Source organism: Prinia subflava, chromosome 2, assembly GCF_021018805.1.
Source record: "Prinia subflava isolate CZ2003 ecotype Zambia chromosome 2, Cam_Psub_1.2, whole genome shotgun sequence".
In the NCBI taxonomy this organism is placed as follows: Eukaryota; Metazoa; Chordata; class Aves; order Passeriformes; family Cisticolidae; genus Prinia; species Prinia subflava.
In genome coordinates, this window is record NC_086248.1 from 93,353,042 (window position 1) to 93,380,961 (window position 27,920).

General features: G+C 44.1%; 1 protein-coding gene across 1 annotated transcript in view; it reads right to left on the reverse strand.

Moving 5' to 3' along the window:
- USH2A (usherin) overlaps positions 1-27,920 on the reverse strand; it is a 372,599-nt gene that overhangs the window by 2,325 nt on the left and 342,354 nt on the right. Inside the window, exons 63-72 of the mRNA XM_063391039.1 lie at positions 26,349-27,865; positions 25,048-25,366; positions 12,653-12,862; positions 11,257-11,495; positions 10,481-10,698; positions 8,330-8,506; positions 7,299-7,382; positions 5,605-5,849; positions 3,915-3,986; positions 3,211-3,432 (exon numbers count right to left, since the gene is read on the reverse strand). Of these exons, the coding sequence (XP_063247109.1) occupies positions 3,211-3,432; positions 3,915-3,986; positions 5,605-5,849; positions 7,299-7,382; positions 8,330-8,506; positions 10,481-10,698; positions 11,257-11,495; positions 12,653-12,862; positions 25,048-25,366; positions 26,349-27,865 (3,303 nt within the window). The remainder of the gene's footprint in view (positions 1-3,210; positions 3,433-3,914; positions 3,987-5,604; positions 5,850-7,298; positions 7,383-8,329; positions 8,507-10,480; positions 10,699-11,256; positions 11,496-12,652; positions 12,863-25,047; positions 25,367-26,348; positions 27,866-27,920) is intronic.

Here is a 27,920-nt window from a genome sequence, read left to right on the forward strand (position 1 = left end):
GCCACCAAAAGGAAATGAGAATTTTTGTTTTCCGGCTCCTGACTTCTGAAACTCATTGGAGTATTTTTAAACTCATTCTAACATGCATATGGGGGGTTTGCAACCTAAACTAAGTCATGGTGTCAGCCTGAGATAAGTGGCTAGAGCAAGAGCTTCCTCTGCAGCAGGAAGCTGTTCTCTTGGCAAATGAGATCACAAAAAGGTGCACCCTGGGTGAGGTGTTAGTCCCCAAGGAATTAAATCACAAGGATAGCTCTGAGAAAATGGCAATGCTGACTCATGATACCACTGAACTGGGAAGTCCATGAATTGCAGAGTGCAGGCTGAAGGTTAACACTTGTACCTAGGGGGGTTTGCTAGAGTTATCATGACCTCCTTGCTTGAGCCTTGTTGGCTTCCCTGGTCCTGCTCTGGGCGGTCTAAGTGGGTTTGACGGTGATGGAACCAACACCCCTATACTGTGGTAAGCCTGTATGTTCCAGCCCTTCCAGCTGTGTGCTGTACTGAAGGTGAAAGTCTAAGGAAGCTACTTGGATTTATGTGCCAGACTATCCTACAGTTCACTTGCATTTTGGATGAGATCCATTCACTCATTTGCACTGGCTAACTATCTAATTTTGTTACTACATCACAGGCCCATCACCCCCATTCTGGGTCCTTTTTAGGAGCCTTATTTTTTTTTTTTTTCAGGAAAAAACTTGTGTCTCACTGACCCTTGAAGTGCTTCTCATGCATTTGGTCAGGGAAGGTTGGAATTTAAAAAACCTGTTTCCTGGTGACAAGGAGGAAGGGAGGTCATCACTGTCCTTGGCTTGAAAATCATGTCTTGTATCTGTGTGTTCAGATCCCTGTTGATGACACTGTCTAGTCCTGTCTTTTAATAAAGAGAAATACTTTGCCTGCTCCCCAACCTTATTCTAGTCCCATGTGGGCACAGTTTGAATTCATTTGTCACACATGCCAGGAAATCTGAGCATTCACATAATCTCTGCATTGCAGCTGAGCAGAGGACAGAGAGCAGCTCTCATCAGCAACTGAGTCCTAGTTAACCATCCCAGAACAGGAATCACTAAAACACACGCTCCTGCCTCTGGCCCTAAATGTGTGAAGGGTGCCAAGACATCCTACCTCATGCATGTACATTTGCTGAATTGCATGGAAAGAAAAACCCACCAAATAGTTCTTCAAGGTGTATTTCATGGGTAAACCATGGAGCTAATAGTTCAATGGAAACCATAAAGAGATGCACATATACTTATTTGTGTACATAACCTTAAAACTAATGCAGAGCTAGGGAACACAATGGTGAAAAAGCAACTTGCAGTGTCTTGGAACTCAGGATAGTATATGGATGATATCTTAGTTGCTGTGCCAACTGTAGAACAGCTCACTGTGGCAATGCCTGTAATGCAAGAGGCTTTAACAAGTTATATATAGTTTGTGTGTTATTCCTGGGAAAGGACAACAACAAGCTCCCTGGAAGTATTTAGGGATGAAAATCTTGGACCAAATTGTTAAACCAAATTGTTAAACAGTGACTATTCAGCACTCTATACAAACATTGAATGACTTGCAAAAATTATTATGTACAAATAATTAGATCAAACCATTGTTTGGATTGTCGAATGTGCTGTTGGCACCACTTTATGATTAATTAAAAGGTAGTCCTTCCTTCTTTTCTTCTGGGAGCGTGTCACCAGAAGCACTTGCTAGTTTGAGGCAAGTAGAATTAAGAGTACAAAAGGGAAAAGCTTGGAGGGTGATTACCACCATACCTCTCAGTGTATATATTTTGCTATCTCTGGACCATCCTGTGGGCATCAGCCCAATGGCATGACAGTTAGCACGATCCTTTGCATTTCTTACAGTGGGTATTAGCACAGAAAAACTGTTCCCACTCACTCATGTTTCTGTGGACATTTATTCTAAGGCCTGTTGAGCTTCTGTACATACAGGAGAGAAGGCAAAAAAAAAGTGATCTTGCATTGATGTGCTTTTGCACATATTGTTAAGGCTAATAACAGACCTAGTTATGCAGCTCAGTGTACCAAACAATCCTTACAATCTTAGGGTGTTCAACATGCCACTAGTATTTTGCATTCTTCAACTGGTCCAGCTATTATAAGACATTGTCATTCTACACTTAAAACCTTTCCTCAAGAACAAAACAGGGGGAATGGTAAGTGAAACCCCACAGGTGAAGAGTTTGGAAAGCCTCGACAGATCCTGGAGTTTGGTGAGTGCCTGCTCATTGCATTTGACCTGTGTTGGATAATGCCCCTCAAAGCAACAAACCTGGCTGTGGCCCACCTGACTCCTTGGAACAAGCAAAGACACATGGGTGATGGGAACATATAAATTCTATCCTATCCTTGTATGTTACTTTATGGAGCTGTATAGTCACTGATGTTAAAGTTGTATAGCTACTGATAGAATTATACAGCTGTTGATTTTGTTAATATCCTATCATGCAGCCTTTGGTTTATTCATGTATGTTGCTATTGATATTGTCAATATTCTATAAATGTAGGTATAAGGATTTTGATTGTCAATATTCCATAAGTGTAGGTATAAGATTTTGATGAAATGTAATGTAGATTTGGGGAATGAATCAAGGTCAGTACACAGACACATTCCAGTGCTAGTGGAACCTACATAAAAAGGTATTTGTAGTACCATGTTTGCTATTTCTTCTGCAAGGGCCCTGTAGAAGGATGGTAAACATGGCATTTACTTAAAAGAAAAAGAAAGGGGAATTGAAGGCACACAGTTGTGGTGATTGGGAATAGGGCTGTGGTTGAGCCTTCATCCCTAATATGCTACAACTGTGTAGGACAGGTGAAACAGTACTGAAGATAAAGAAACATGGAATGCTGAGGTGTACCTGACCGGTCACAGAAGGGTAGATAGAGTGCACAGGTGGAATGCATGTAAGATAAAGGGTATAAAAGGCTGTACTGGGAGGCAATAAGATGGTGATGGCTTGAAGCCTTCTTTGGTGTCAGTCATACCTCCTCCTCACCTGCAACTCTAGAAGAGAACAGTAGACTTTGAGAATTTTGAGTATCTAACCTATGACCGTGTCCTTCTAGGCCTTTTGGCTGTATCTCCAGGAAGTTATGACATTTAGACTTTTATCACAGTTCCAAAGAACAGACCAATCTCTCACAGGTGACGCGCGGCAGCACCCCGGAGGAGCAGGAGCCTTACCAAGCCACGGCCAGCAGAGCGGTGGTTGTGAATGATGGCATCCCAAGGTGACTCGTCGAAAGTCTTCTTGTCGTAGAGGTTGAGCAGCTGGCTGACACTGCGATGCAGAGAGGCGGGGGAATACGTGCGGCTCAGCTGGCCCTGGCTCGGCCTCCTCCCCCCGCGGAAGCTGCGGTTGCTCGTGGGAGAACCAGACCCTGGGATTTTCGTATCTGCTAGTCCCTGTAAAGTAGACACAGACTGATAAATAAAATAATAAAGGGTATGGTTTTAAATAATTCAGCTGAACAAAAACAAAGCAGGAGTGGAACAGAACAGAAAAAACCATGCCTTGAAATCATGCACAGTAATAAACAGAAGAAAAAAAAAAACCCAGACCTTTCCCCACTGTAGAACAATCCTATCATTAAAAACAAACAAAAAAACCCACCAATGCTAAACCAGGGTTTTCCTCAATTTTCTTCTTTTCTTCTTCTTCCTAATTTTTTTTTTTTTAAGTGCCAACAAGCAGAAGTCCATAGAGTTTTGATTACCAGAATGAGAGCCCAGACTTGCACAGCAAGAGGATGTTTGCAGACCTTTTCATGACCAGGGGAAAAATCATTCACCCACCAGGAGAAACATGCAGTGTCAGATGCCTTTGTGCATGCTTGAGTCATCTGACACACCACAGGTCTAGCCACTCTGCAAGCTGAGGACTCTACCTCAAAGTGCGTTGTGTATCTTTTGAGAGTGACGCTGCTTGATGAATCGGATGTGTCAGCAATAGTTTCAAACTGAGATTAAAGAGAGGGAGGAAAAGCATTAGGGCAGGGCAAGGTGCAGTGTAGGTGTACCTGACAGAGGGTGTGAATTAGCTGCAGCTCCGTGAGGGAGAGCAGTGTAGCAGGATGTGGGGAGCAGGGGAACTGGCAAACACCAGGCACTATCTAATTTAAGTGGTCAAGTACTGTGTGAGCAGCCAGCACTGCTTCACTAACAATTTTAAAGCAAGCAGTTTTGCCATTCCATAACTCTGTTCTAACTTCTCAGATCAGTCCTTCAACTGCTGCACTAAGCAATCTTCCTTTCTATTAAATCCATGAGCTGCTGGAAGAAGAAAAAGGAAAAAATAACAAAAAAAAAAAAGGAAAAAAAAAAAAAAGAAAGTAAAAGAAAGGGCAGGAACGTGAAAAGGATTTGTGCAGGCATGCCAACAGCAAAGACATTTTAAAGTCAAGTGGAATAACACAAGATGACAGACTGCAGAGGAAAAGGAATCAAAACCATGAGACCAAAAAAAAAGTTTCTTATGCTCTTAGCCTTTGCCAGGAGAGGGGCACACTGGAAATCCCATTGTTTCCAAGAGCTTCTTGGTTGAGGCACAGATGCAGTGTCTTGGCACTGAGACAAGAAGGAACAGAATGCGTGAAGGATGCAGGAGTCACTATGCTGCTTGATGGTGCTCACAGGAAAAAGAAGCTGAGAAGTGACAAGAAGAATCATCTCACAGCCTGTGTCAGGGAAGAAGCTTGAAAACGGAAGGCATGGCTGCCCCCATTCTCAATCCCATAACAATTCCCATATTCCTTTTTCTTTGCCTTTTCAAGGGGTAGGATAGCACTACTACTCTGCTACATGATGGAACACGTTTTTTATGCTATTTTTTTCATGAGAATTATGACTTCTCATGATAAAAAGCCTTCCCCTTTATCACTTTCCAGCAGCCCTCCTCTCACCACTCCAATGGTCCCACTGTGGGTCTGTGTGCACAAACGCACACATGCATTTTGTGAAGTTCCCTAGCTTTTCCCTGATTACTCTCACTCTACTCCAAACCTTCCTGGCATGCAGCTTGTCCTAGAGCAGTCCATCTGGGTGGGTAGATGGATACTGGCAAGAAATAAAGCCTCTCCCTAAGTTTTGTTCTTTGCAGGCATATCTCCTGGATACCTGACAAAGACTGTCAGATTGATCCTGGTTATCCATCCACAGCAGGCAGCTGGGAATACACGAGAGGTTCCTCTGAAAAGCACATTTTATCATCTACCTTCTCACAGTGTGCCAAAGACTTCTCAGCTCTATTGTAAATGTCAGCTAACATGAGGCGACAGCAATGGTTTTGCATTTTCTGTGACTCCAGATCCAAAGTTTGTCTTGGGCACCAGAAGCATTTCAGAGCCTGCAGACCAAATGTCCCAGGGCTCTATCTGGACCAAGCACTTGTGACCTTGGTCTGTGTGCCCATGCAGATATGGCCCATATGGGACCAGACCGTCCTTTCCCTACACTAAACAACCTCCATTTGGTAACCAAGTGTGCAACAAAATTTTGGAAGGAGGAAGAAAAGTCTGTGTGTGTGTTTGATGGGGCAGGTGTCACGCATATACATGGGTTGCATTTTTCCAAACGTACCGGATGGGTTTCCCCTGATGAATACACACTCATTGGTGATGTTCTTTTCTGGAGTGGAACTAAAGGAGGCCTGTCTCGTGCATAGGGTTGCTTGTGGACCTTCCTCTGAAGAATTAAGGAGAGAAGAATGGCCAAGAGGATCAAACCCAGAACTACCATCAGCACTGCAAACCACAACTCGTTGTAGAATTTTGCACGTTTGGACTCCGCTTTGTCCTTCTCTCCAGGTGTTGTCAAGATCAGACCTGTAAAAAGAGGGATTAGGGGAGAAAGGGACAGTTATTTCAAGAAGCATTTAACAATATGCCATCCCTTTCCTCGCTAATAAATTAGGCAGAAATTTAAGTAATTTTGTCGTCATGTGCTTATTTGCACTTATGTTCAAGGTGGCATAATGGTTCAATATGCTAGCGGGCTGCAATAAAAAACTTACTACCCCCAAGAGACCCTGCTTAAAGCTCTGGCATTGCTGCTTAGGCTGGAAATCACCACTGCATCAGCAGCTCTTCCAAAGGGAGGTGGTGGTGGTGGAATGTGAGGAAAAAGGGGTTCTCCAAGTAACCTTGAAGAGTGGAAATTACTATGGTAATTTCAGAGTGGTACAAACAGAGGACATTCTCTCCAGAACAACCGTGCAGTGGCAGGCCTGTGCAGTTAATGAAAGAGAGGGAGCAAGGCTTTAATACATTAATACAAAAGCAAGCAACGTGAGCCATTTTACTATTCTTTTCCCCCACCTACTAGAAAACAAAACAAGAGTTTCTGGGTTGGCTTTGCTCATACACAACACAAGTGTAAGAGATCTCAGTGACAGTATTTCCTGGTTATTTGCAATCCTACATGTATAACCAAACTCTTGGCCAAGGAATTTTCAACACCTTTGCTTGCAAGCCTCCCCTGCAAGTTGCCCACAGTGCCATTCAAGTTTTCAATAGACTCTGGGTAAAAGCAGCAATCAAAAGAACAAAGCAGAAGAGTTTGGAAGGTGGTGGGTGTAGAGCAACTGGAAACATTTTGTAATGCCTTTAAGGCAGCTTTGCCTGAAATTCTGCAGGATAATGGAGTGAAAGCATGAAAGGGTATATAAGGGAAATGTAGAGTGAAGACTAATTGCAAATATAAGGCAGATCTATTTTAAAAAGCTGAATAAGATGCTACACAAAAGTTACTTAATTAAATCAGTTAATTCAGTTCGAAGCAGTTCAAACAAGAAACTTAGCAGAAAAGGCACAACATTTTGGAGCAATATACTTAGGTAAAAATAAAAGAAAAAATATTACATGCCTGAGGAGAAGATCTGAAGCTAATTATGAGAATTTTCCCACCCTTAGACGTGTTCAAGGCCAGGCAGAATGGGGCTTTGAGCAACCTGGTCTAGTGGAAGTTGTCTTGCATGGCAGGAAGTAGATGATCTTAAAGTCCCTTCCAACCCAACCATTTTATGATTCTATGATGGTTGGACACAATGATCTTAAAGGTCATTTCCAACCTAAAGGACTCAGCATGACCCTGTGATGTGAAGAACAGAAATCCATACATGGCAAAAAACCCACCTACATACCTCGTACACAAGGCACTAAGGAAGCCCCTGATACTGCAGTGAGATGCCATCCTGCCTGGCATGCACTAATACGAAATTTCAAGCACAAACACATCAAATGAATAGGTACTAGGTAATTTCTTCATGTATTTACCTACTCCCTCTCCAGCATTGTACTTGATGACTGGTGTAGTAGCACTCCCTTCATCGGTGACACAGGTCACTTGAAACAAAAAGGCTGAGCAAAAAAATTAGAAAATGCTGTCAGCAGCAGAAATAAAAAATTCTTTAAGTTTTGCTTTCTCACCATTATTTACCAGCGAACAGCCAGGTCTAAAAAAACAAGGCAGGAATAGCTCATAACCCACCTGAGTCCCATACCAGAGCTTCACAATTCTTTACACATTAATATTGAAATTCCAAACTATGAAACATGGTAGATCATAAGCAATCATCCCTATGACGTTGCTACAAATTATGTTCCTCTTGCACTATTCAATTCCTCCTCTTCCAGTGTAACTGGCAACTTCCAATTTTTTTAATAACTTTGTCTAAGTCCCTCATACTTCATTCAAGGCTAAAACAAACATATTAAAAACACTTGAATAAAAACAAATACAGTATTAGCACCATTGTAGTAATCAGGAAGACAAAAATAAATTACAAAATTCTTTGACAAACAAAAATCCTTATGTCATAAAAACAGAAAACATTTTTCTTACTGTTTTATCTTTTTTTTACTCATGTTGATAGTTTCCTTTTACTTTAAAGACTGCAGATTTCTAAAAGGAAACTGTATTTCAAAACATGGCTGTTTCCAAGAGCTACTGACTTTATTTGATTCAAATGAGAATTCAAGCTCCAGTCTTTCCTGAAACTGAAGATTTCTATACTTTTCCCTGACTGTAGCCTGGAAAGATGGAATTACAACACAGCTCTAGGATTTGGGAAAGCTTGACCCTCTCTGAGAATCTAAACAGTTTCACCCAGTCAGGTATAATGTTTAAGAGGAAGCTTAGCTCTATGGACTTTTTTTCAAGGATTTGTTTAGATACATTCTGGCATGCCTGTACGCTCCTTTGGTCTTAGCTTGGGATTGCAATGGAGAATTTTTGTTTTAGAAGTTCATCATACAATGCTATTAATTTAGCTCAACAGACTCTCCAGAGGGGAAGCTGTACTGACTTTTGTCGGACGTCCTTGGCAAGTAGAGCTCGGTGTCGAAGCCGCTGTAGATGCGCCGCCCGCTCTCCGTCAGCGCGTACTCCTTGAGGCGCCCGTTCAGCACGAAGGTGCGGCTCCAGTCGATGTGGATGGTGGACAGGTTGCTGACCACGGAGAACGGAGCCATGTACCGGGGTGCTGCACAGCAAGGAAAGAGAGCTCAGTTCCAGACAACGGGCTACAAGTGATTTGGTGACTGAGTTATACAGCAAGGAGAAAGAGATTCTCCATGCCACAGCTCTCTGCCACATGCACTCCCTCATGCTCTCATATCCGTGTGTATGATTAGGGAAGATACAAGGAGAAGAGAAAAAGCTGCTGTAGCATGCCAGCCGCTGCAGTGAGAAAGCAGAGATATATCCTGAAAACAAATATTGAACTCCCTCCCTTCGTCTTTGTGTATGTGGTACCGACACTAAAACTCCATAAATTAAATTCTAGCTCAAGGCAGAGGACAAGGAGACACAGGAGGCTGTGCAAGCCTGGCTGCAGCAGCCTGGGCTGTGGGGACTGCTATGGAGAGGGCTCTTTTGCAAGCACCAAGAAACTGCCAAGATCTTTAACACATGCGCATGCATGAAAACATGGGGTTTCAGAAAAGTGAGAACAGATGGCAGGCAGACAGAAAAGAAACCCAGAACTCACTTCAGGGAGGAAGAGTTCATCAGTTGGGCTCAACAGCTTGCTGACAAAAAACTTCATTTAAGTTTGAGGTGGTCCTTTCTTGTGGTGCTGCCATTAAGCCATCTGCCCCGTATTTGCTGGTTTGTTCATAGGAAATCTGCTTGTCCAGCTGCACTTTGCAGCTAATTGCCCACTGTCACTAAAGCAAGCCTTCGAGGCAAGAGGAAGCAGAGGGACTCAAGGAAGGAGGCAGTCAGAGAAACTCTGAAAACCTGGTGTGAAGAGGTCAGCAAGGCAAGCAAAGCAAGACTGAAAGAAGAGGACTGTGGACCTAGTGGGTGGGAGATTAAAAATTGATTTCAAATCATTTTCTTCTATGTGTCTCAACAGTTCCTTATGAATTTTCTCTATTTAAAAGTTCATAATCATGTTCCAGCCTTTTAACTTGCAATTTAATGAAACACAGCTTTGGACATAAGGGATCTTTCCTTTTGTTTGTTTGTTTTTTGTTGGTTGTTCGGCTTCTTGTGTTTTTTTCTTTTCCTTTGTTTTTGGTGTGGGTTTGGTTTTTTTTTCCAGTGGTAACATTAAAGAAAATCTAGGCCTGTTCCACCTGAATCCCTTTCAGTTAAGGATGTATCAGATTACAGATTTTGAGTAATTACTTGGCAGAACTACCAAATGATGCAAAAGGGTTTTTTAGAAAGGTGATTCTAAAATCCTGACATGAGATAAAAAGTGAACGTCGCCTTTGCCCTGACTTAACAGGCTGAGATGAAATGCCCATCTCATCTGTTATGGAATGACTGTGGCTACAGCACTATAGATCTTTTTAATAAAAGCTGATGTTAGACTACTACAAATTCAGTTTTGATGGCAAAATCTATTCTGCCTGTAGGCACAAGTCCTGCATGTTTAATTTCCATGCATATCACCACATGGCCTTAAAGCACTGCCTGCGGTGGTTGGACAGCAACAAATTCTTACTTCAGTGTTCACAACCATCCAGTCATTCAGATGACATCCAAGAAAAACTTTTACGAGTCCTAGCAGAAGTGTGGCATGAATTAGGACAATAAGATTGTTCCTGAAAGCAATCACCAGGTCTCTTTCAAGATCTCCACTTTTCCAAGGCATTATTTATGGCAGTATATTTATTACTACACATAAGCCTTCTGGTAATACTTGAACATTTTATGTTCTGCAGCTTTGCTGCCCATTTTCAGTAAAATAAAAGGTTTCCAGGCTCCCAAGATAGAGGATGAGATATCAGGTGATGAGCAAAGAAATATTTTTGAAGGAATGAGCAGTTAAGCCTCAGAGCAGAATTTCAATGAATGTGCAGCAGAGACACAGTGACCAGGGACATGGAAGAAGAGGTTTCTGGGGATGTCCTCTCTCCCAGAGGTGGGAAATTCATTTGGTTCTCTGCAGCCCCAGGCCTCAGAAACAGGCATCACTGGTCAGTGAACCACTTCTCATACTCACGCTCCTTTTCCGTAGTGAATCCGATCCATTCGGAGGCGCTACTGCCAACAGAGTTGTAGGACACAACTCGCAGGTTGTACGTCGTGTAAGGCTCCAGGTTGGACACGTTGGCACTCTGCCCTTTCCCTGTGTACTTCACCTCAGTTGGGCCAGGACTGCAAGCCTTCGCCGCTGGCTGCAGGTTTGGAGGACAAGCCACGTACACGTGGAGCTCGTAGCTGAGAACAAAGTTGAGACTTTGATGAAGGAAGGTCCTTAAATAACATAAAAGCCAATCCCACATTTCATCCTAACTGCTGTCTCTGGCTACCGGAGAAGAAAATTGACCTGATCTCAGTTTTTCTCTTGGAGATTTTGGTCCTGTCAGATAACTGGGCAATTGTGGTGGTAAGTCAGTCACACTCACTCTTGATGCCTGTTACTTTGCTTCTGCAAGTCAGGATTTTTTTACCTAAGTAACTCCAGATCTCTCATCACTGCCAGTTGAACTGACAGCTATTTGACTACACTACCACAGCTGTCAGATAATCACCTCCACTCACAACAGCTCATCCTTTCCACCTTCATCCTCCCCAGTATCCTCCCCAGGAGAAAAGCAATCACTGTATGTAAACACTTCCCAGAAGATGTTCAGGCCACAGGCAATATCACCACCAACATGCCAAGGGAGGAAGACAACGGCCACAGCTGTCCAGAACTCTCAGCCAGGCAATTCCAGCTCAGGCTGTTCTGGCACCAGCTCCAGCCAAGGTGTGCAGGTTCAGCTGGGCTCCTACCTGGTGACAATGCCGTTGGGTGACTGGGGGGCACTCCACTGGAAGGAGGCGTTCCTGGAGGTGACGGTGCGGATCTGCGGCGGAGGCTGCTCTGAGGGCGGGGCCGGCTGCGTGGTGAACTCAGCCATGGGCCCTTTGCTGCAGCAGTTGAAACAGGTGCAGGCCTCCACACCAATGGAGTACGTGGTGAAGGGTTTTAGCCCATGTATTGTCTGCTGGGTGGCAGTCCCTTCTGACAGCTGTAACAATTAAGACGAAACTTGTCACAGCTTCAAGCACCACAAGTACTGAATGAGAGTGATGGAGGTGAATTAACCTCAGAAGAAGATTGGCAGAAGATTCTGCATGTCCTTTAAGTCTGACACTAATGCAGCTGTTGTGTAATGGGAACTCTGTGGCTTTCTCCTATTATAAAGTTAAAGGACACTCTTCAAAAGAAAAGACCATGCCATCAGTGGCCTCGAGACAACTTTAGCTGAGCTGTGACCACTGTATGTCAACTGCAAATGTCATTCTCAGCAACAAAGAAGCTGAAGACTCTGGGATAAGTGGCACCGAAGCAGAAAAGAAATTAATGTGGAAAATATATCCATGATAAACGTGCTAGCAAATAATCATGCATATCTCACAAGGTTCCTCAATGCGAATGCAGGAAACAGCGCTGGGCAGTGTGACACCAGTGTGTCTGGTGGGTCAGGTCACTCCCAGACAGGAGAATGTGCCCTCTGGTAGGTATCTCTGAGTCAAGAGCCAACACTATGCTGCTCTGCATTCAAACAGACACTGTGCTGGGTAAGCCTGTTAGGAAGCTTTCCTAAGCTCAGCAAGGGAACCTGGCAGTTCTGGCAAAGGAATCAGTGCCCTGTTCTGAAACTGCTCACAGGAACTGCCACTTCACCTTTTTGTTGTAGCCATTTGTTGGTATAGCCTTTTTGAAGCCAAAGAAATAAAAATATGTAGAAAACACCAACAAGGGACAACATCTGCTCTCATTTGGCAGCATGCGATTTAGCAGAGTTCAGCAAAAAATAAGGAGAGAGTCAAGCAAGCAAAGGGAAGCACTTGGTTCTTCTTGATGCCAGAGCCAGAGCCAAGCCAGCAGCATGGCAGGTGTGAGGGAATGGAAATGGAAGGCCATGCAGGCACCAATGGGACAAGCTGGCTGGATCAGACACAGACACAGCCAAGTGCACTGGAAGGAATGAATGGGTAAGGTGAAATCAGTAGACAGCTTAAGCTCACAGACAGGACAGTGCACTGCAGAGCAGCTAATGATGGGAGGCCAGGAGAGGAAGACGGTCTGTGATCAACAGTAGCAGCTTGTAAAAACAAAACGGTTAAAGCTAGAAAATACAAGTGGAAATGGAAGTACAAAAAAAGTGCTGACAATACTCACCACCACATCAGTCCCTCTGGTATCATTAGAAAACAGCCTGTAGATACTGACCACCCCGTTAGGCTTAAGAGGGGGGCTGATGCTCACCACAGCCACAGTGGACGCCACAGTGTTGAAGAGGGGAGCTCCCAGGCCCTCGGGAGGGGCAGGGCCTGTCCGGCAGCGGGACCAGCTGCTTGGCGTCCGGCCCACGGAGTTTACCGACCACACCTTTGGCACGAAACCAAAGAAACTCTTAGCAAAGAAATCAAACCCACAGAATATCTGCTTTTAGCCAGAGGGGCTACTGCGGCTCTACTGACACTGGGTAAAAGACAGTGCAATGGCCCCCCTGGAAAATGTCCCTTGATGGCCACTCAGCATCTGTGGTGACCAGTGACTTTCTAACTGAACAGTGGAATATTTCCCACTGCACACTTAGGGAAAAGAAGCAAAAGTCATGTCTCAGGCAGTGTGTGCTCCTGTGTCTCCTTCATTCGTGACCCCCAAACTCTAAATTCTGGTTGCAGCAGCCCTCTTATTAGAGGGTGAAAATGACCCAAGGCACAGACTTCTTGTTTATCACAGCATGAAAAGGGTCCTGGTTTATTCCTCTTCATGGCTCAATCATCTTAACACCAACCATTCACTGACTCTGGCTGCAGCAAGCTCCTGCTGTAGGTTTCCCTTGCAGCCTGACTGCTGGTTAATTCCTGCTAAACTGTGACTGCAGGTATTGATTTGCAGACTCTGACTGCAGGCCTTTACCCAGCTAGACTGTGACTGCAGGTTCCAACAACAGGCTCAAACTGCAGACCTAGAATGACCTCACAGCAGTGATTCCTTCTCCCCAGGATCCTGCTTCATGCCCTCTCCTTCATGCTCCTCAAGGTTCCTCCTCCATGATGATCCTCCCCTTGCCAGCTCACCCCCTTTTATCTCACTCATCAGGCTCTGCAATCACTAAGAACAATGTTTGCAAATACATTTGAACAAAAATACTGATATCTAGTCTGGGAAATTTCTTTCTTCTGCACACTTTCTTCATGTATGCAGACAGCCCCAATGAATTCAGCCTGGCCTTGGGTGACACTTAAAAGTTGTATTTACCATGACTGAATCACACAAGCCAAACTCTAGTTACTCTTTAGAACTAGTGAGTTTTGCAGAAACATCCCTTTCTTAAAAATATGAATGTATCAGTTATTTGGCAACATTTTCAGTAACTTCTAATATAAATAGGGCCCACTGAAGTGTATGGTCAATTCAGCATCTCTCATTTATTTTCACAACAACACTTCTTTATTGCACGAGCACAAAGGCAATGACTTCAGTTCCAAGATTTCAAAAATTAGCAGCTTGAATTAGGCCTGATTAAAACCCACATGTCTCTATGAACTATGCCTACTGATTTTGTCAGCTACCCAAAACCAGAGTGATCTTCAGACTACATAAAACTCAGCACTTATTAAACACACTCTCCAACAAATCTGCATGAAAATTAAATTTTGCTTTCATCAAGGACTGAATAAACATATGGAAGGATGTATAATCTTATTTATCAAAAAGCATTTGTATAATTAAACACGAATATCATAAAAGGTTGCCTTAGGTCATCATTTGCATGAGTAAGTAATTTGTAGAATGTCAGGTACAATAGACAGAATAGATGGATGTGTGAGCGTATAGGGTTAAATTAGACTCAATATTAGCCAACCACATAGTGATCAATCAGAATGATAGATCTAAATGGCAATACAAGAGGACTGTCTGAGCGATTTTTAGTATAAGTATTCCTTAGTAAGCTTTCATGTCGAGCAGTTCTAACTACAGTAAAACACGTTCTTATGTGATCTACTTTGAGTACTGGTCCTGGGGAAGGGAACGGTAGGAGTATGTCTTGAAAAAAATCAGGAGGTTTAGAGGTAAGAGGTCTTCAAAACTGACTGAATCCTTCCAGTTCGCAAAAACAATTTCCAAGAACATACGACACTTCACAAGGAGCCTGGCGAAGGAAAATGGATAAAAATAACTAAAGTGAAGGCTGTGGTTCTGCCAATTACAAACCCAAAGATCCTGGCTGATGACATCAGTAAAGTACAGAACCATCCTAAGTACAGATGATGCCCTGCAATAAAAAGCTCAGCCAAAGCACTTCCATTTCAGTGGAATCAGTAATACGTCTCTGTTGTGAACTATTCATAAAGTCAAACTCTGTTCCCTTTACTGCAGTAGGTCAAACCCTGTATCTCAGTTCAGTTCCAGCTGCTACAAAGACTTACCCACAGTCATTCATTTCAAGGGTCATATTTCTTTGTGGAAAGAGTAAAACACATATGGAAAGGGCAGCTCTGAGTGTGGCACTGGCACTGGCTCAGCGCTTACCTGGGCTCAGATGCTCCAGTTACATCCAGGCTGTGGCCTTGATGAGCACAGAGCGTAACAGTGCCAGACCTGACCTGCTGAGCCAGCTGCCCACAGCTGAAGTGATGAGTTAGGAACAGAGCCTTCCTGTGTAGCACAGGAATTCAGCTTCTGAATGGGGGTGCCAAGGAATTTTGGAGGAGAGAGGAATGCCTCATTTGGGAAGCAAACTCTTCACAGAGGGTTGGATGGAAACACCTCCCTTCATCAATCCCTCACCTATCGTAGGTGCCTACACAATAAGCTGAGCTGGAAGGGACCCACAAGGATCATCCTGGCCCTGCCCAGGACCATTCCCAAGAGTCACACCATGTACCCAAGAATGTTGTCCAAATGCTTCTTGAACTCTGTCAGGCTTGGTGCTGTGATCACTTTCCCAAGGAGTCTGTTCCTGTTACTGGGAAAGGGCCAGGAGCCAGAAAAGGCCACTGTCACAGAACAGAGTGAGGATTTCTTCCCCACCCCAAGCAGTGTGTGGTCCTCTTGTGCCACAGAACTGGGATATTTATGGCAGACATGAGTCCCTCTCACCCTGGGACACCCTGTTCCCCATTATCTCATTTGGTCTTGTATTTTGAGCAGGACCAATGTGCATTTCAGAGGAAGTAAAAGAGCAAACCAGAACGCTTGGAATTCCTGAGTATTTCTACTGTCAGAGCAGCCCAGTCACCCCTGGGAAAAGCAGAGAGAAAGAAGGATATTGACAGTGGGAAGGCCATCACTTGTCCCAGAGCCAACTTCTGCTTCCACAGCCGCATTCAGAACTACATTACTGGATGCCAGCAGCTTTGAATTGCTTAAATAGAGATGAAGACACATCCTGCCCTGAAAACTGTGCACAGAATAATGGGAACATGATGTGCATATGAGTCTCTGGCTCCTCTGAGCCTGGGAATGGGCTGAAACCAGAGCAGCAACAGCAATGATGTTGAAAAGCACTGCTGCCTTCCCTCCTCACCATTGCCGTGGCCTGTGTCAGACACCACAGCTATGGGTTGGGAGCCCGACCGAGGAAGGGATGTCCTGCTTGTGTAAGCAGGGGGTGACAGTGACATGCAGGTACTCCTTACCTGGCTCCTGATGCACTTTCATCTCCTTCCTTAGGTGAGAACAATGTGACAAAGCCTCCTGTACCTGAGCACCCTTCCCAGCACCCTTCCTGGTGCTGTCCTCACACACTGCAGTTTATTGCCACCCCTTAGCCAGGTCTGAGGTCATTAGTGTGGCCTGGGGCTCTAATAATAATCTTGTAATAACAACCTCAATTCAGTGCAGCCTGCAAGAGACTGAGGGGACACCTCATCATGGCCTGCAGCTTTCTTATGACGAGCAGTGAAGGGGCAGGCAGTAATTTCTGCTCTCTGGTGGCCAGTGACATGACCCAAGGGAACAAAGTGGTGTCAGGGGAGCTTTAGGTTGGATATCAGGAAAAGGTTCTTCACCCAGAGGGTGGTTGGGCACTGGAACAGGCTCCCCAGGAAACTGATCAAAACACCAAGCCTGAGAGAGCTCAAGGAGGATATGGACAACACTCAGGCACATGAGTTGTGACTCTTGGGGTGTCCTGTGCAGGGCCAGAAGCTGGAGTCAATGATCCTTGTCTCCATCTCAGGAGATTCTGTGATTCTGTGACTCTGTGCTCATCTCCTTCCATACCACAGCTAAATGGTTAAAGGGCTCCTTCAAGAGCCAGGTAACCGAGGTTCAATCACGTGCTCCAACAGAGGCAGTCGGGGCTGCTGCCCTCTGGAATGCCCAGCTGCATGACCCATCTCTGCTCTTGGGATGTTCCCAGTGATCCCTTTGAAGCAGTTTTGTTTTGCATGAACACAATGAAATCAAGGTTGACTGGGCAGAGCAGGAGCAAGCAGGAGGAGACATGATTTCCCAGCCCAGCACTTCCCTATAGAGGTCGAGGGGGAGTTGATGTCCACCCCATGCTGCCACATGCCCAATTCCCTGGAAAAAAAGGCTGAGGTCATGGCCATGTCTGTGAGGGCCTGACAGACAGACATGCTCTGAGCATGCCTTCTAGACAGACACCAGCTACTCAGCCCTGCCAAGACATGTGTCCAGCAGAAACCCCCTCGGTGTCTGTGAGTCTCTAACGCCAGCTTCTGAGACAGCTGTGACAGCTAAACAGGACTTCTGAGGATCTGAATTCCAGATTTACACTGACCTAAGCTGGAGTCCCTTAACTCCCTTTGCTTCTGCTCAACCATCTGTAAAAGGATGGATGGTTATAAAAATATTTCCCTGTGAGAATTGCTGTCCAAGTAAATCCTGGTCAGTGTTTGGAAACCCGGGGCAGTAAATCCACAGAACTGACTGCAGATGGAAATGCTGGTGTTTAGCCACTTCTTTGCAGGAAAAAAGGGGGCAGCATGGCAACAGAAACCACAATGAGCAGTGTCTTTAAAATCAGAGGTCATGGATTCTCAAAAAGCCACCACTAAACAGTCATGGATGGAAGCTGTTGCCTGGATAGCCTGGTTAAACTAAAATTTCATTATTTAGGCTTTTGTAGAAAGCTTTTTGGGGTGACAAACAATCTTTATAAATTGTGATATAATCGGCACCAAAAATATTTAATCCCATCCATATAGAAATATAAAGAGCCCAGTAGGCAGCAGTATTACCTTCTTACAATTAAGAAAGAGCACATGGGAGGATGGAGCAAACAAGAAGCAATCATATCCTAGGGATGTATTAAATCACAAAACACAAAGAGCAGAAAGCCAAGAAAAGTTTCTTATATCTTGACTTTTTGAATATTCTACCTCAAATAAGCATTAAGTCTGACATCATAGTGCATGGCTCAGCACCCTGCCAAAAGACGTGTTGTTGTTAATGTCTGCACTGTCCCAAAAAGACCAGGAGAGGGCTCTGAAAGCAGCTACCAAGAGTTCCTAATTAATGTTTTATCAATCTGCTGGCCCCTGGCTCAGACTGCACTTTGAAGTGGAGCCAGAGAGAGAAGAGAGGGGAGAAAACTCTCTGGAGAGCATATATTCAGAGGACTAAAGAATTCCAGTTACAGGTAACTAAGCTTGGTTTTTTCCCATCACAAATTGAGCCTTCACAGATCTCTGCTCCTGGAAGAAACCTGTGATCAGTCACTCAAAATGATCACAGGACAACCTCAGGGTTCATCGGCATAGCAAGAAGGGGCAAAACATGAGAAGCAAGACAGGAAGTTCTGAGAAGAGTCATCACAGTGAGCCTCTTCAGGCTTAGCAGAGCTAACAACTTCTGCCATGAGGGCAGAAACAAGGGCACAAAACCCACCTTGGGCACAGATACAGAACAATCATGTTACTGTAGATGCTGACAGTGGAAGAAGCCCATGAGATGACCTTCCATCCCACACAGATTCATCTGCTGCAATGCTCTTGAAACCCCAAATACGTAGCAAGGAAGCTTTGTTTTTTGGATTCAAACTCCTGCAAAGGGGCCCCTCAGGCACTGAACAGCCTATGGAGAATGTGAAACTCTCCCTTCCTTATTGGAGAGATCTCACCAGGCAGAAGGGTGATGGGGGCAGCTCGCCTCAATGAAGGCAGCAGTCCTGACCTGCTCCTGACTTTCCAGGCGAGGAAGAGCTGGGATACTCTGCATAGCTCAGAGGCCAGATGCTTTTCACCCTTCCTGCTTGCAAGAGAGCAAGCCAAAGAGCTGATTACCAACCAGCAGTGGCTTCTGGCTCCCTCCACGTCCAACAGGCACTGTGCCTTGTGCCACTTCTCACTGTGCTTAGTCTGCAGTCCATCACAGGTGTCTCTGTAAGGGACAAGATCTGAGCTCTGAATGGGCCAGCAACTTGTACCAAGTTCCTTCAAGCACTCAGAAAAAAGCCTTTTGCCTTAGAAAAGTCCCATTAGTAAGTCACTACCTCTCCTTGGCTTTGAGCACTGCTCAGAGCTGTAGGGATTTACAGAGGGCTGTAGGTTCTGGGGAACCACAAGGTCAGACGAAGCCAGCCCTTTTACATGTGCACGTAATTCTACTTCTGTGTGTAAGAGTCAGGTACAATTTGGATCTCTGCTCTTATGGTAAGCAAAGACTCCACACACCTGAGACTGCTGGTCTTTCCAAAAAAGATTCAATGCTGGCACTGCTTGGCACATGCCATGAGAGACAAATGGTAGTAGAGTGGTTTGTACCACTCCTCTCTTTCCAAAGCTATTTCCTGGAGACCTCAAAGACCCAGCACTACTTTGAGACTTTGCTTTGGATTTCTTGACTAAGATTTGTTCAATTTTTAATCCTACACTTACATAAATGCAGTTTAAATTCCTTTTTAAGATAGTAAGACATTTTAGGGTCATATAAGATGTGACATCAGCAAAGTCAGAAACACAACCCTCAGTTTTTGGTTATGTTCAAACAGCAACCTTCAAGTCGATTGAAGACACCACAATCTTGGCTGGTTGAAATTAAAGAAAACCAAAGAATCTCCCTCTCACCATCAATTGCAGCATCCTTCACAAGTCTTTGTGAACTGACTGTCATACTGGCTGGTTAATTTGGAGTTACTTATGTGATGTCAGCAGAGCACAAAGCTTATCTACCAAAATCTAGCATTCAGCGTTAGGACAATGTATTTTCATCTGGGCACTTCAGTGTCAGGCAGGTATTAGCAAAGCAGAAAGTTTAAAAAGGGGGTGCAGTTTATGGCGGACAGAACAAAGGCAAGGGAAAGAAAGTATCACATCCATTCATGAGCAGGGGTACAAGAAGGTAGTAATCAAATGTGTACTTCCTGACTGCCCCTTCTCAGACTGCCCTGTGCTTTTCCCTCTTCACCATTGTTAGTCTCCTTATGGAGGTTGTAAAGACATAATGGGATAGATTTCAGGTCCAGACTTCTAGTACTGTGTTAATTAGAGCCTCTTAACATTGCTATTCATCTCCACTGTTCAAATGCTAATAATAAAAGTACTAAACCCATTCTGCAGAAGAGAAAGACAATAGGCAAAACTTTGGGACTTAAACAAAATTACCAAATTTTAAAGGAATCTCATTCCATATAACATAGCATAATGCCAGTAATTAATGAGAGATGTAAAAAGGTTTAACTCTAAAAGATAGAAAATTAAATAATTTGTTTCCTATGGGTGTATAATGAGATAGTTACCAAGTTCCCATGAGAGAGATAAGCAGATATTAAAAGGTCTTTCCAATACCTGTAATGGCTAAGGGCAACAGCTAATTCAATAGATTCGATCAAAATCACCACTTCTTTCTTTGCTCCTGATTTATTACTTTGGCTGTAGTTAGTCATCACTCATTTTAGTTTGCTTTTCAGCAGTCATAAATTATGCCTCATAAATAAAAAGATACAATCAAGGAAATCATATCAAGCCATCTACAGCCCTGGAGTATGTTTTCCCTTGGTACTCACACTAATGTCTTTTTAAAGGATAATTTGCAATGGTTTTGAATATGTCAGGATCACAGTTTACTGAGAAGGGTCTTGCAAGGGTGGCACTATAAGATTCTCCCTGGTAAATCTGGATGCCAAAAAATCCAGTCTACTATCCATATTTAATTTCATGAAAAAAATCATGGTTTTGTTGCATCAACACACTTGAATTTAAGATTGTGTTGACAGGAGAAACACACTGCCTGAGGTGGGGCTTAATGAGCAAAATTTCATGGTTTCAAATGGCCCTTTTCCCTGTGGTGTACCTTTTACTAGGGGAAAGGAAGTACCTCATTCTGCAAAAGGATATCTAGGGTAGGTATCATCATTTCATCAAGGAAACAACACAGTTACATCTACCTTACTCATCAGGAGCTGAGGTCAAGCTGGTAGTCTAATGCAGGTGCAGTATGAGAAATTCTCTTTAACTGGAAGCAGAAACTTTGTAAGAAAAAACAGTCTTGCAAACAAAATAACAAGCAGGGAATTGAAGAAAGAACTACATTTTTTTTAATGTCACTGCTTTGCAGTGCATCTTTCTATCAGAGAGATGGGAAGAAATAGGGAATTAAAAGAAGAAGAGGAGGCTGATATGAAGGATATTACAAATGGGTGACTATCCATCACTGGTCAACCAGAAAACCAGTTTTACCTGATTTTAAACCACAGAAGTCATTGACCTGTTTGTCAGTAACTAATCAGCACAAACTGGAGCTCAGCCAACAATGTGACGGGTTGGTAAACCAAGTGTCCTTCCCGGCACTGGAAAGTGACAAACAGAGCTAACATATTCTACACCCCATGTAGTCTTCCTTAGTCTTCATGACTTTGCACCATTTTTTTTTCTCTTTATCTCTCCAAAGTGAGAATATTATTTGTTTTCTCTTTGAGAGGACCCAATACATATTTACCCTGGTGTGTCTCAGGGTATTTCCTAGACCCTTCATCTGGCTGCAGTCACAGGAGGGTGAGAGGGGCTCTCCACACAGAGGAGGGAAGCTGTGCCTCCAGCAGTGGTCAGAGGCAGACAGCTCCAGCACTGCAGACCCTGTCCTGGTGCACTGAATAGTCCTCTTGGAGAATAAACCTCTGCAGGGAGCCATAAACCTTTCTGAAGAGGGACAATTGTAATTTTCTGTCTTTTACATGTTCTGTGCCTGCCAAATAGAAATAAAGATGTGTCCTAAACCAGGAAGACATTAAGCCATTAATCTAAAGAAGCAGTTTTAAGAACACAATTAAGTGTAATTGTGGAGGAGTGATACTGCATTTGCATGGAAATCACACTATACTGTGACAGCTCTGCTTTGCACTAAATGCCACAAGCCTCTGCTCAGAAGGGCCTTCCCTTAGCTGAGAAAAACATGTTTGACTCTATAGGCTGCTATATGGTACCACTGGACACCACTTTCAATGATTCCCAAGGAGGGCCTGCACACTCTGTTTCAGAAATATTCCAGGAATCAAAGGATTGTGCTTGCAGACTCATTGGGCCTCATGAGTGATAATGTTTGTTTAAATCAGGGGGATTTTCAGGAGATCACGCAACAGCACATGGTTAATAGTGTTGGGGATATCAGGTAGAATTCCAACAAATACCTAAAAGATGCTCTGGAAAACGCAAGTGTCTAAATGTACAGCTGGACCAACAGAGGGAGTTACAAAGATCTAAGTGCTTTGGAGTATGGAAGTAGGCACTGTATGCCACTTCAAAACCCACTGCAAACTAGCAGGTGTTAATATACTTAAACTGGACCTTTAAACTATAAATGTGCTTCCCTGAAGAACAGTGACCTGAGCATTTGGGGGGCATAGCCCCTTTTGTCAGCATGAGCTTCTAAACTCATGTCATCATTTCTGAAAGTGCAACTTTTGCACCTGGTTTTATAAAACCTGATATTCAGCTGAAGTTTCCAGGAAAACAAACAAATTTAAAAAACAACAAAACAAACCAACAAAACCCAATGAAAAATACTCCCAAAAAAACCCAGATTCAAAAGTCCTGATTTCAGGTCCAAAGAAGCTATTAGAGCATTGAACTAAATCTCAATATCTCCAAAAATGCTGGAGAGAGTCCCATCACAGCACTTTGATTTTATCTGCATTCTGCTGGAGGAAATTCAGTTGCATTTAAAGTTTTATGTCCAGCAAACAAGCCTCAAATACAGAGACAGGAGAATCAATATCCAGTTTAAGTGAAATATAAATCTGGGTTTCATCAGCATAATAGCAAAAGCCAAGCCCTATACTTATGAATAACTTGTCTCACAGGCAAGATATAAATTGTCAACAATGGAGAAGCTCAGAATACATCCCAGGGGACTGCTGCAAGTGACTTAAGCAGGAGACAAACACATGCATTGAAAAACCTCTCATGGTGAAATAAATGGCCACTGGTGAAAAAAACCAAAAATGATTTAGAGTTCCAATCAAAAGCTCAGACTGGTTATGGAGCAGAACCAAGATAAAAAGCTAAGTCTTGAATACAGCGCAATAAAGCACAGGAATCTGATCAAGAGGTTTGTCTTTTTTTAATCTGTCACTGATAAGTCATTAAAAATGTCGGCTGAAGAAAGTCTCTGTGGTATCAACTTCCCAAAAAACAGCTTCTGGCTGAGATAATTAAAAGTTAGTCCAGCTGAGAACATCCCGCAGCCAATATCTACAACATCCAGCTTGGAGAGTTTTTCTTCATCTAAAAAAGATTCCTAATAAGTATGGTTTGGGTGTGCTACCAATGCTTGCTGTCTACTTAGCCCCATCTGCACTTGAATTCACATTCCCCACAGGTCCTGCCTAAAGCAGCAAGGAAATCTGGTCTAACAATAGTTCTGCTGACACAGGCTGTACAATCTCTATCTTTGCATCTGCAAGGAGGGAGAACTTGATCCAAAACTCAGCTGGACACAGTCCTGAGAGCCTGGTCTATCTGGACCTGCCTCAAGCAGGGAGTTAGGCTAGATGCCTTCTGGATGTCCCTTCCAAACTGCATGAGTCAATGAGTCTACAAGATGTGTGCATGCAGCAGCTGGATAAATGATTGTAATAAAGCAAGTTTTTAGGTTTAATTCTTCATGGTTTCTGGCTACCTGAAAGGAGAAAGCACTATCTGTGGAGCACAGCTACCAAAGAACCTGATCTATACAGTGTGCTCTCATCAAACTTGCAGATGACACCAAACTGGAGGAACCAGTTTTGATATGCTGAAGGACAGGTCTGCTGGTCAGAAGGCTCTAGAGAATGGGAATTTCATCAAGACAGATGCACAGTCCTGCTCCTGGGGAGGAATAACTTCTTGCAGAATCACAGGGTCAGCATTACTGACCAACTAGGGACCATCTCTGTTTCAAAGCTGAACACGAGCAAGCAGAGTAATCTGGCAGCAAAGATGGCCAGCATCCTGAGCTGTTTAACAAGAGCACAGCCAGAAAATTAAAGAAAGTGATTACCTGCCTTTGTTTAGTGTCTATTTTGTTCTGGCCCCCAAATACCAGAAAGATATTGATAAATTGGGGTGAGTTCAGTGGAAGGCCATCAAGGTAATCAGGGGGTTGGAAAAGTGCCTGTGAGGAGAAGCTGGGGGAATTGGGCTTCTTCAGCTTGGAGAATAGATGGCTTTGGAGGGACTTGACTGCAGTCCTGCAGCAGGGTGGAGCCTGGTCTTGGGAGGGTGGAGCCTGTTTCTTTACTGTGGTATGTGTTGGGAGGGGACAAGAGAAAATAGGTGTAAGTTCAAGCAAAAAAGGTTCAGACTGAACATAACAAAAACTTTTTTGCAATGAGGACAGTCAGGCAGTGGAGCAGACCATTTGTAAGGTTGCAATCTCCCCCCCAAAGGTTTTCAAGATGCAACTGGATAAAGCCCTGCAAAACCTCATCTGACCTCTTTACTGATCCTGCTTTGGGCAGAAAGCTGGGCTGGATGGCCTCCTGAGAGCCCTTCCAACCTGAATTATCTTGTGATCCTACAAAGCCAATGAGCCTGTCAAAGAAAGATTGCTCCACCTTGCTCAAGATGTGGAATGCACTACTTCAGATATATATTAAACAAAATGAGAACACCAACCATCAACAGCAAATTCACTCTTGAACCACCAAAAAAATGTGCTTATCACTCTAATGACTACTTTAAAGAAAAAACAGTCCCTCTGGATGTAAGCTGCTCCAAGATCTAAAATTAATCTAAGAACTAAATTTAAAAAATAATTCATAATAGATTGGGGGAGGATGGAAAAAGAAAGAAAAAAAAATGAAAAAGGCCACTTTTTAATAACTAGATTTTCCCATAACAGAGACTTGTAGAGGCAAGTCAAAACACAAACATTTAACATATAAGACACAAGCAGGCAGCTACTACTAAGCTAAGCAAATGCTGAGTGAATATACTGCTTGTATGGAATTATTTTCAGCTTCTCAAGGCTTTAAAATACATTCACAATAATCATTCAGGTTTCACAATGTTATTAACATTAGAATTGAGATGTGTATGTTCTTTGTAAGTGTAAAGTAAGGTTCTCAAAATGCACTGAAATCATAATCAGAGCTGCTAAATAGCTTCAATTCCCACCTGATACTCGTACTCAGTGTAAGGCAGCAACTTGTCATCTTTGAAGGAGGTGGAAGAACCATTGTAAACGAGTGAGAGGTCCAGATTTATGTGGGCTTGGGTTGTTCGCCTCCTGTAAAGCTCGTAGTACAGGATCCTCCCGTTGGGCTGCTTGGGGCCGGCCCACAGGACGGAGGCGGTGGACTGGAAGCCGCCGGCTGTTTGTACCTCGATGAGCGGGGCCGGCTGCGCTGCCGGCGGCGCCTCCAGGGTCCGCGCCCAGGCCCACTCGCTGGAGGCACAGCCCAGCTCCGTGCAGGCCCGCAGCTGGACCTCGTACCTGCGGGACACAAGGCGGGAGCCAGGCGGTCAGAGCGCTGCACACGCACATCTAAACCACGCCGACAGCAGGAGCATTGCCTACCTTCTCCCGGTCTTTGGAATTTTTCATAGGCACACAGTTTGTATGAGCACACAGATTATGTGCTGTGCCTTGTGTAGCAAAGAGGAAGAGCACTGTCTTCTGGGGTTTTATTTGGGTGTGGTTTGGTTTTTTCAGAGCAGTTAACATCTGCAGGAGTCAAATCATTTTGATTTTGATGATATAAATCAAAATGATGATTCATTGTAAGAAATTATTTGGATGTCATTTGAGAGCTGTAGAACTCCTCTATTACTCTCTTTGGATTTAGATTAGTTATATGTAAATAGTAGACAAACTTATCAACTATGTAGCACACACAAATTATGCCTACACAAATACGTAAGGAAAGGTCAGGTAAATAGTCAAGAATTAGTGGGGAAGATATTACTTCAGTATCAAGTGCTTTTCTGTAGCAGAGTCTGGTACCCTCTCTTAAGTTTTAGCTTTCACTTAATCACAAATCACTTGTTTCCAGCTCGAGGGTTCAAACATGTTCCATTAATTTCAGCTCAGCTACACAGTGAATGGACCAGCTACCATGACTTTGGTCTCCCCAACCAGAATTTTGTCAACTAAAGCCCTATTTACATTTGATAGCAGACACCATGTGAAAGATACACCAGTACAACCAGACAGGTTTTCGAGTCTATAGCAGAGTGCTGAATTACCCTTGGTATTAATTACAATCTAAGTCAACACTATGCATTTCATCAAGGTGATATAAAGCTGGTGTTACTATAAATTTTAAAGAAAAAAACCCTTATTTTATTATTTGCTTTTTAGCAAGCAACCCCGTGGATCTGACTATCTGTTTAAGCAAGATGGCTGAGCTGTCTGCCAGCCCACTGCAGCACCCCACAACATTTATTCATTAACAAATGGGTTCTTCCAGACTTACCTGCTGTAGGGCTGTAGCTGTGCCACTATGTATGACCGTCTCAGAAAGGAAACATGAGATTCATCAAAGTCAAAAGTCTTCTTTTCTGTTTCACCAGGCTTGTGGATTGAGACTGTGTAGTTTCTAATGTCACCATTTACTTTGATAGGAGGATCCCAGGCCACCAAAATCTCACTGGAAGACCACGCCTGCAGCCTAGGAGGCAGCATCCCAGATGGAGCAGAGGGGTTGGTTTTTATCTGAGCTGAGGGGCTGGTGACACTGCCCTGGCTGTTGTTTGCTGTGACAGTGTAGCTGTACTCCATGCCTGGCATTAGGGTGAAATCAAGATACCGAGTTTCCAGACCGGAGTAAACAAGTACACCATCCCTCCTTAGGTCGTAGCTCGTGATTTTGCCATTTGGCTTATCTGGGAGTTTCCATGTGATTTCAATTGACTCCGAGCCCATGACCAGCAGCCTGGGAGCTTCCATGTTTAATGGTGGAGCCTCCATGGTCATCACAGACTGGGATGTGCTAGAGGTGCAGCCCCCAGCCGTACAGGCGACCAGTGCAAAATCGTACTGCGTGTAAGGCTGCAGGTTAGAGACCAGCATTTGCAAATGGTTGCCAGGATAATACTCTTCGTTGCCTAATTTCAATATGTACTTGGTGATATCCCCATTTTGTATCTGGGGAGGTGCCCAGGATGCACTGATTTGAGTGGCACTGACAGCCCGCAGGGATGGGGGGTCCACCCGAGCAGGAGCAGCTTCCAGGGTCCGTATTGCAGCCGGCTCACTGGTAGAGCAGCCCCCCATGGTACAGGCAACCACTGCATAGATGTACACCGTGTAGGGCAGCAAGTCCTCGTCCACGTAGCTGAGAGTAGCAGCATCAAAGCTGAAAGGGTAGAGAACGTCATTCTTCAGCAGCCTGTACGACTGGAGGATGCCATTGGGCTGTGCTGGGGGTGTCCAGGATATGAGCACCTTATGGGGGTTGGCTGACACCACGGATAAACTGGGGGCAGCAAGGCTTTTTGGGGAAGTTTGACTTGTCTTTGCCACTGTCCAGGAGCTGTCAACATAGCCTGCTGCATTCCAGGTGCGTATTTTATATTCATACCTTGTCCACGGCTGTAAATTTTTATCATTATAGGTGAATGTATTGCTTTCAGTGTTATATTCTGTGAAGACAATTTTCTCATCTTCTGTTGTTGCTCTGTGCCCTGCAACGGTCTCTTCTGTGTGTCTGTGAATAACTTCATAGCGAATTATTTTTCCATTCGGGTTAATTGGCTGCAACCAGCTCAGCTCAACGTTGGTGGCGTTCACTGCCTGGATTACAGGTGCCATCTGGGACGCTGGGGGAGCTTCATCTGTCCACACTGGCTGTGGTGGAGAGCGAGTGCAGCCTGCTGCGTTGCACGCCTCCAGCACGAGCGTGTACAGCGTGTACGGCTCGAGGCGCCGGAAGAGGAACTGGCGAGACAAACCGCTGTACTCCAGGTGGTCATCGCTGAAAACATTGTAGGTCTGGTGAATCAAGGAAGAAAAAGAAAGAAAGGCAGGCAGGGAGGGACAGCAGGAC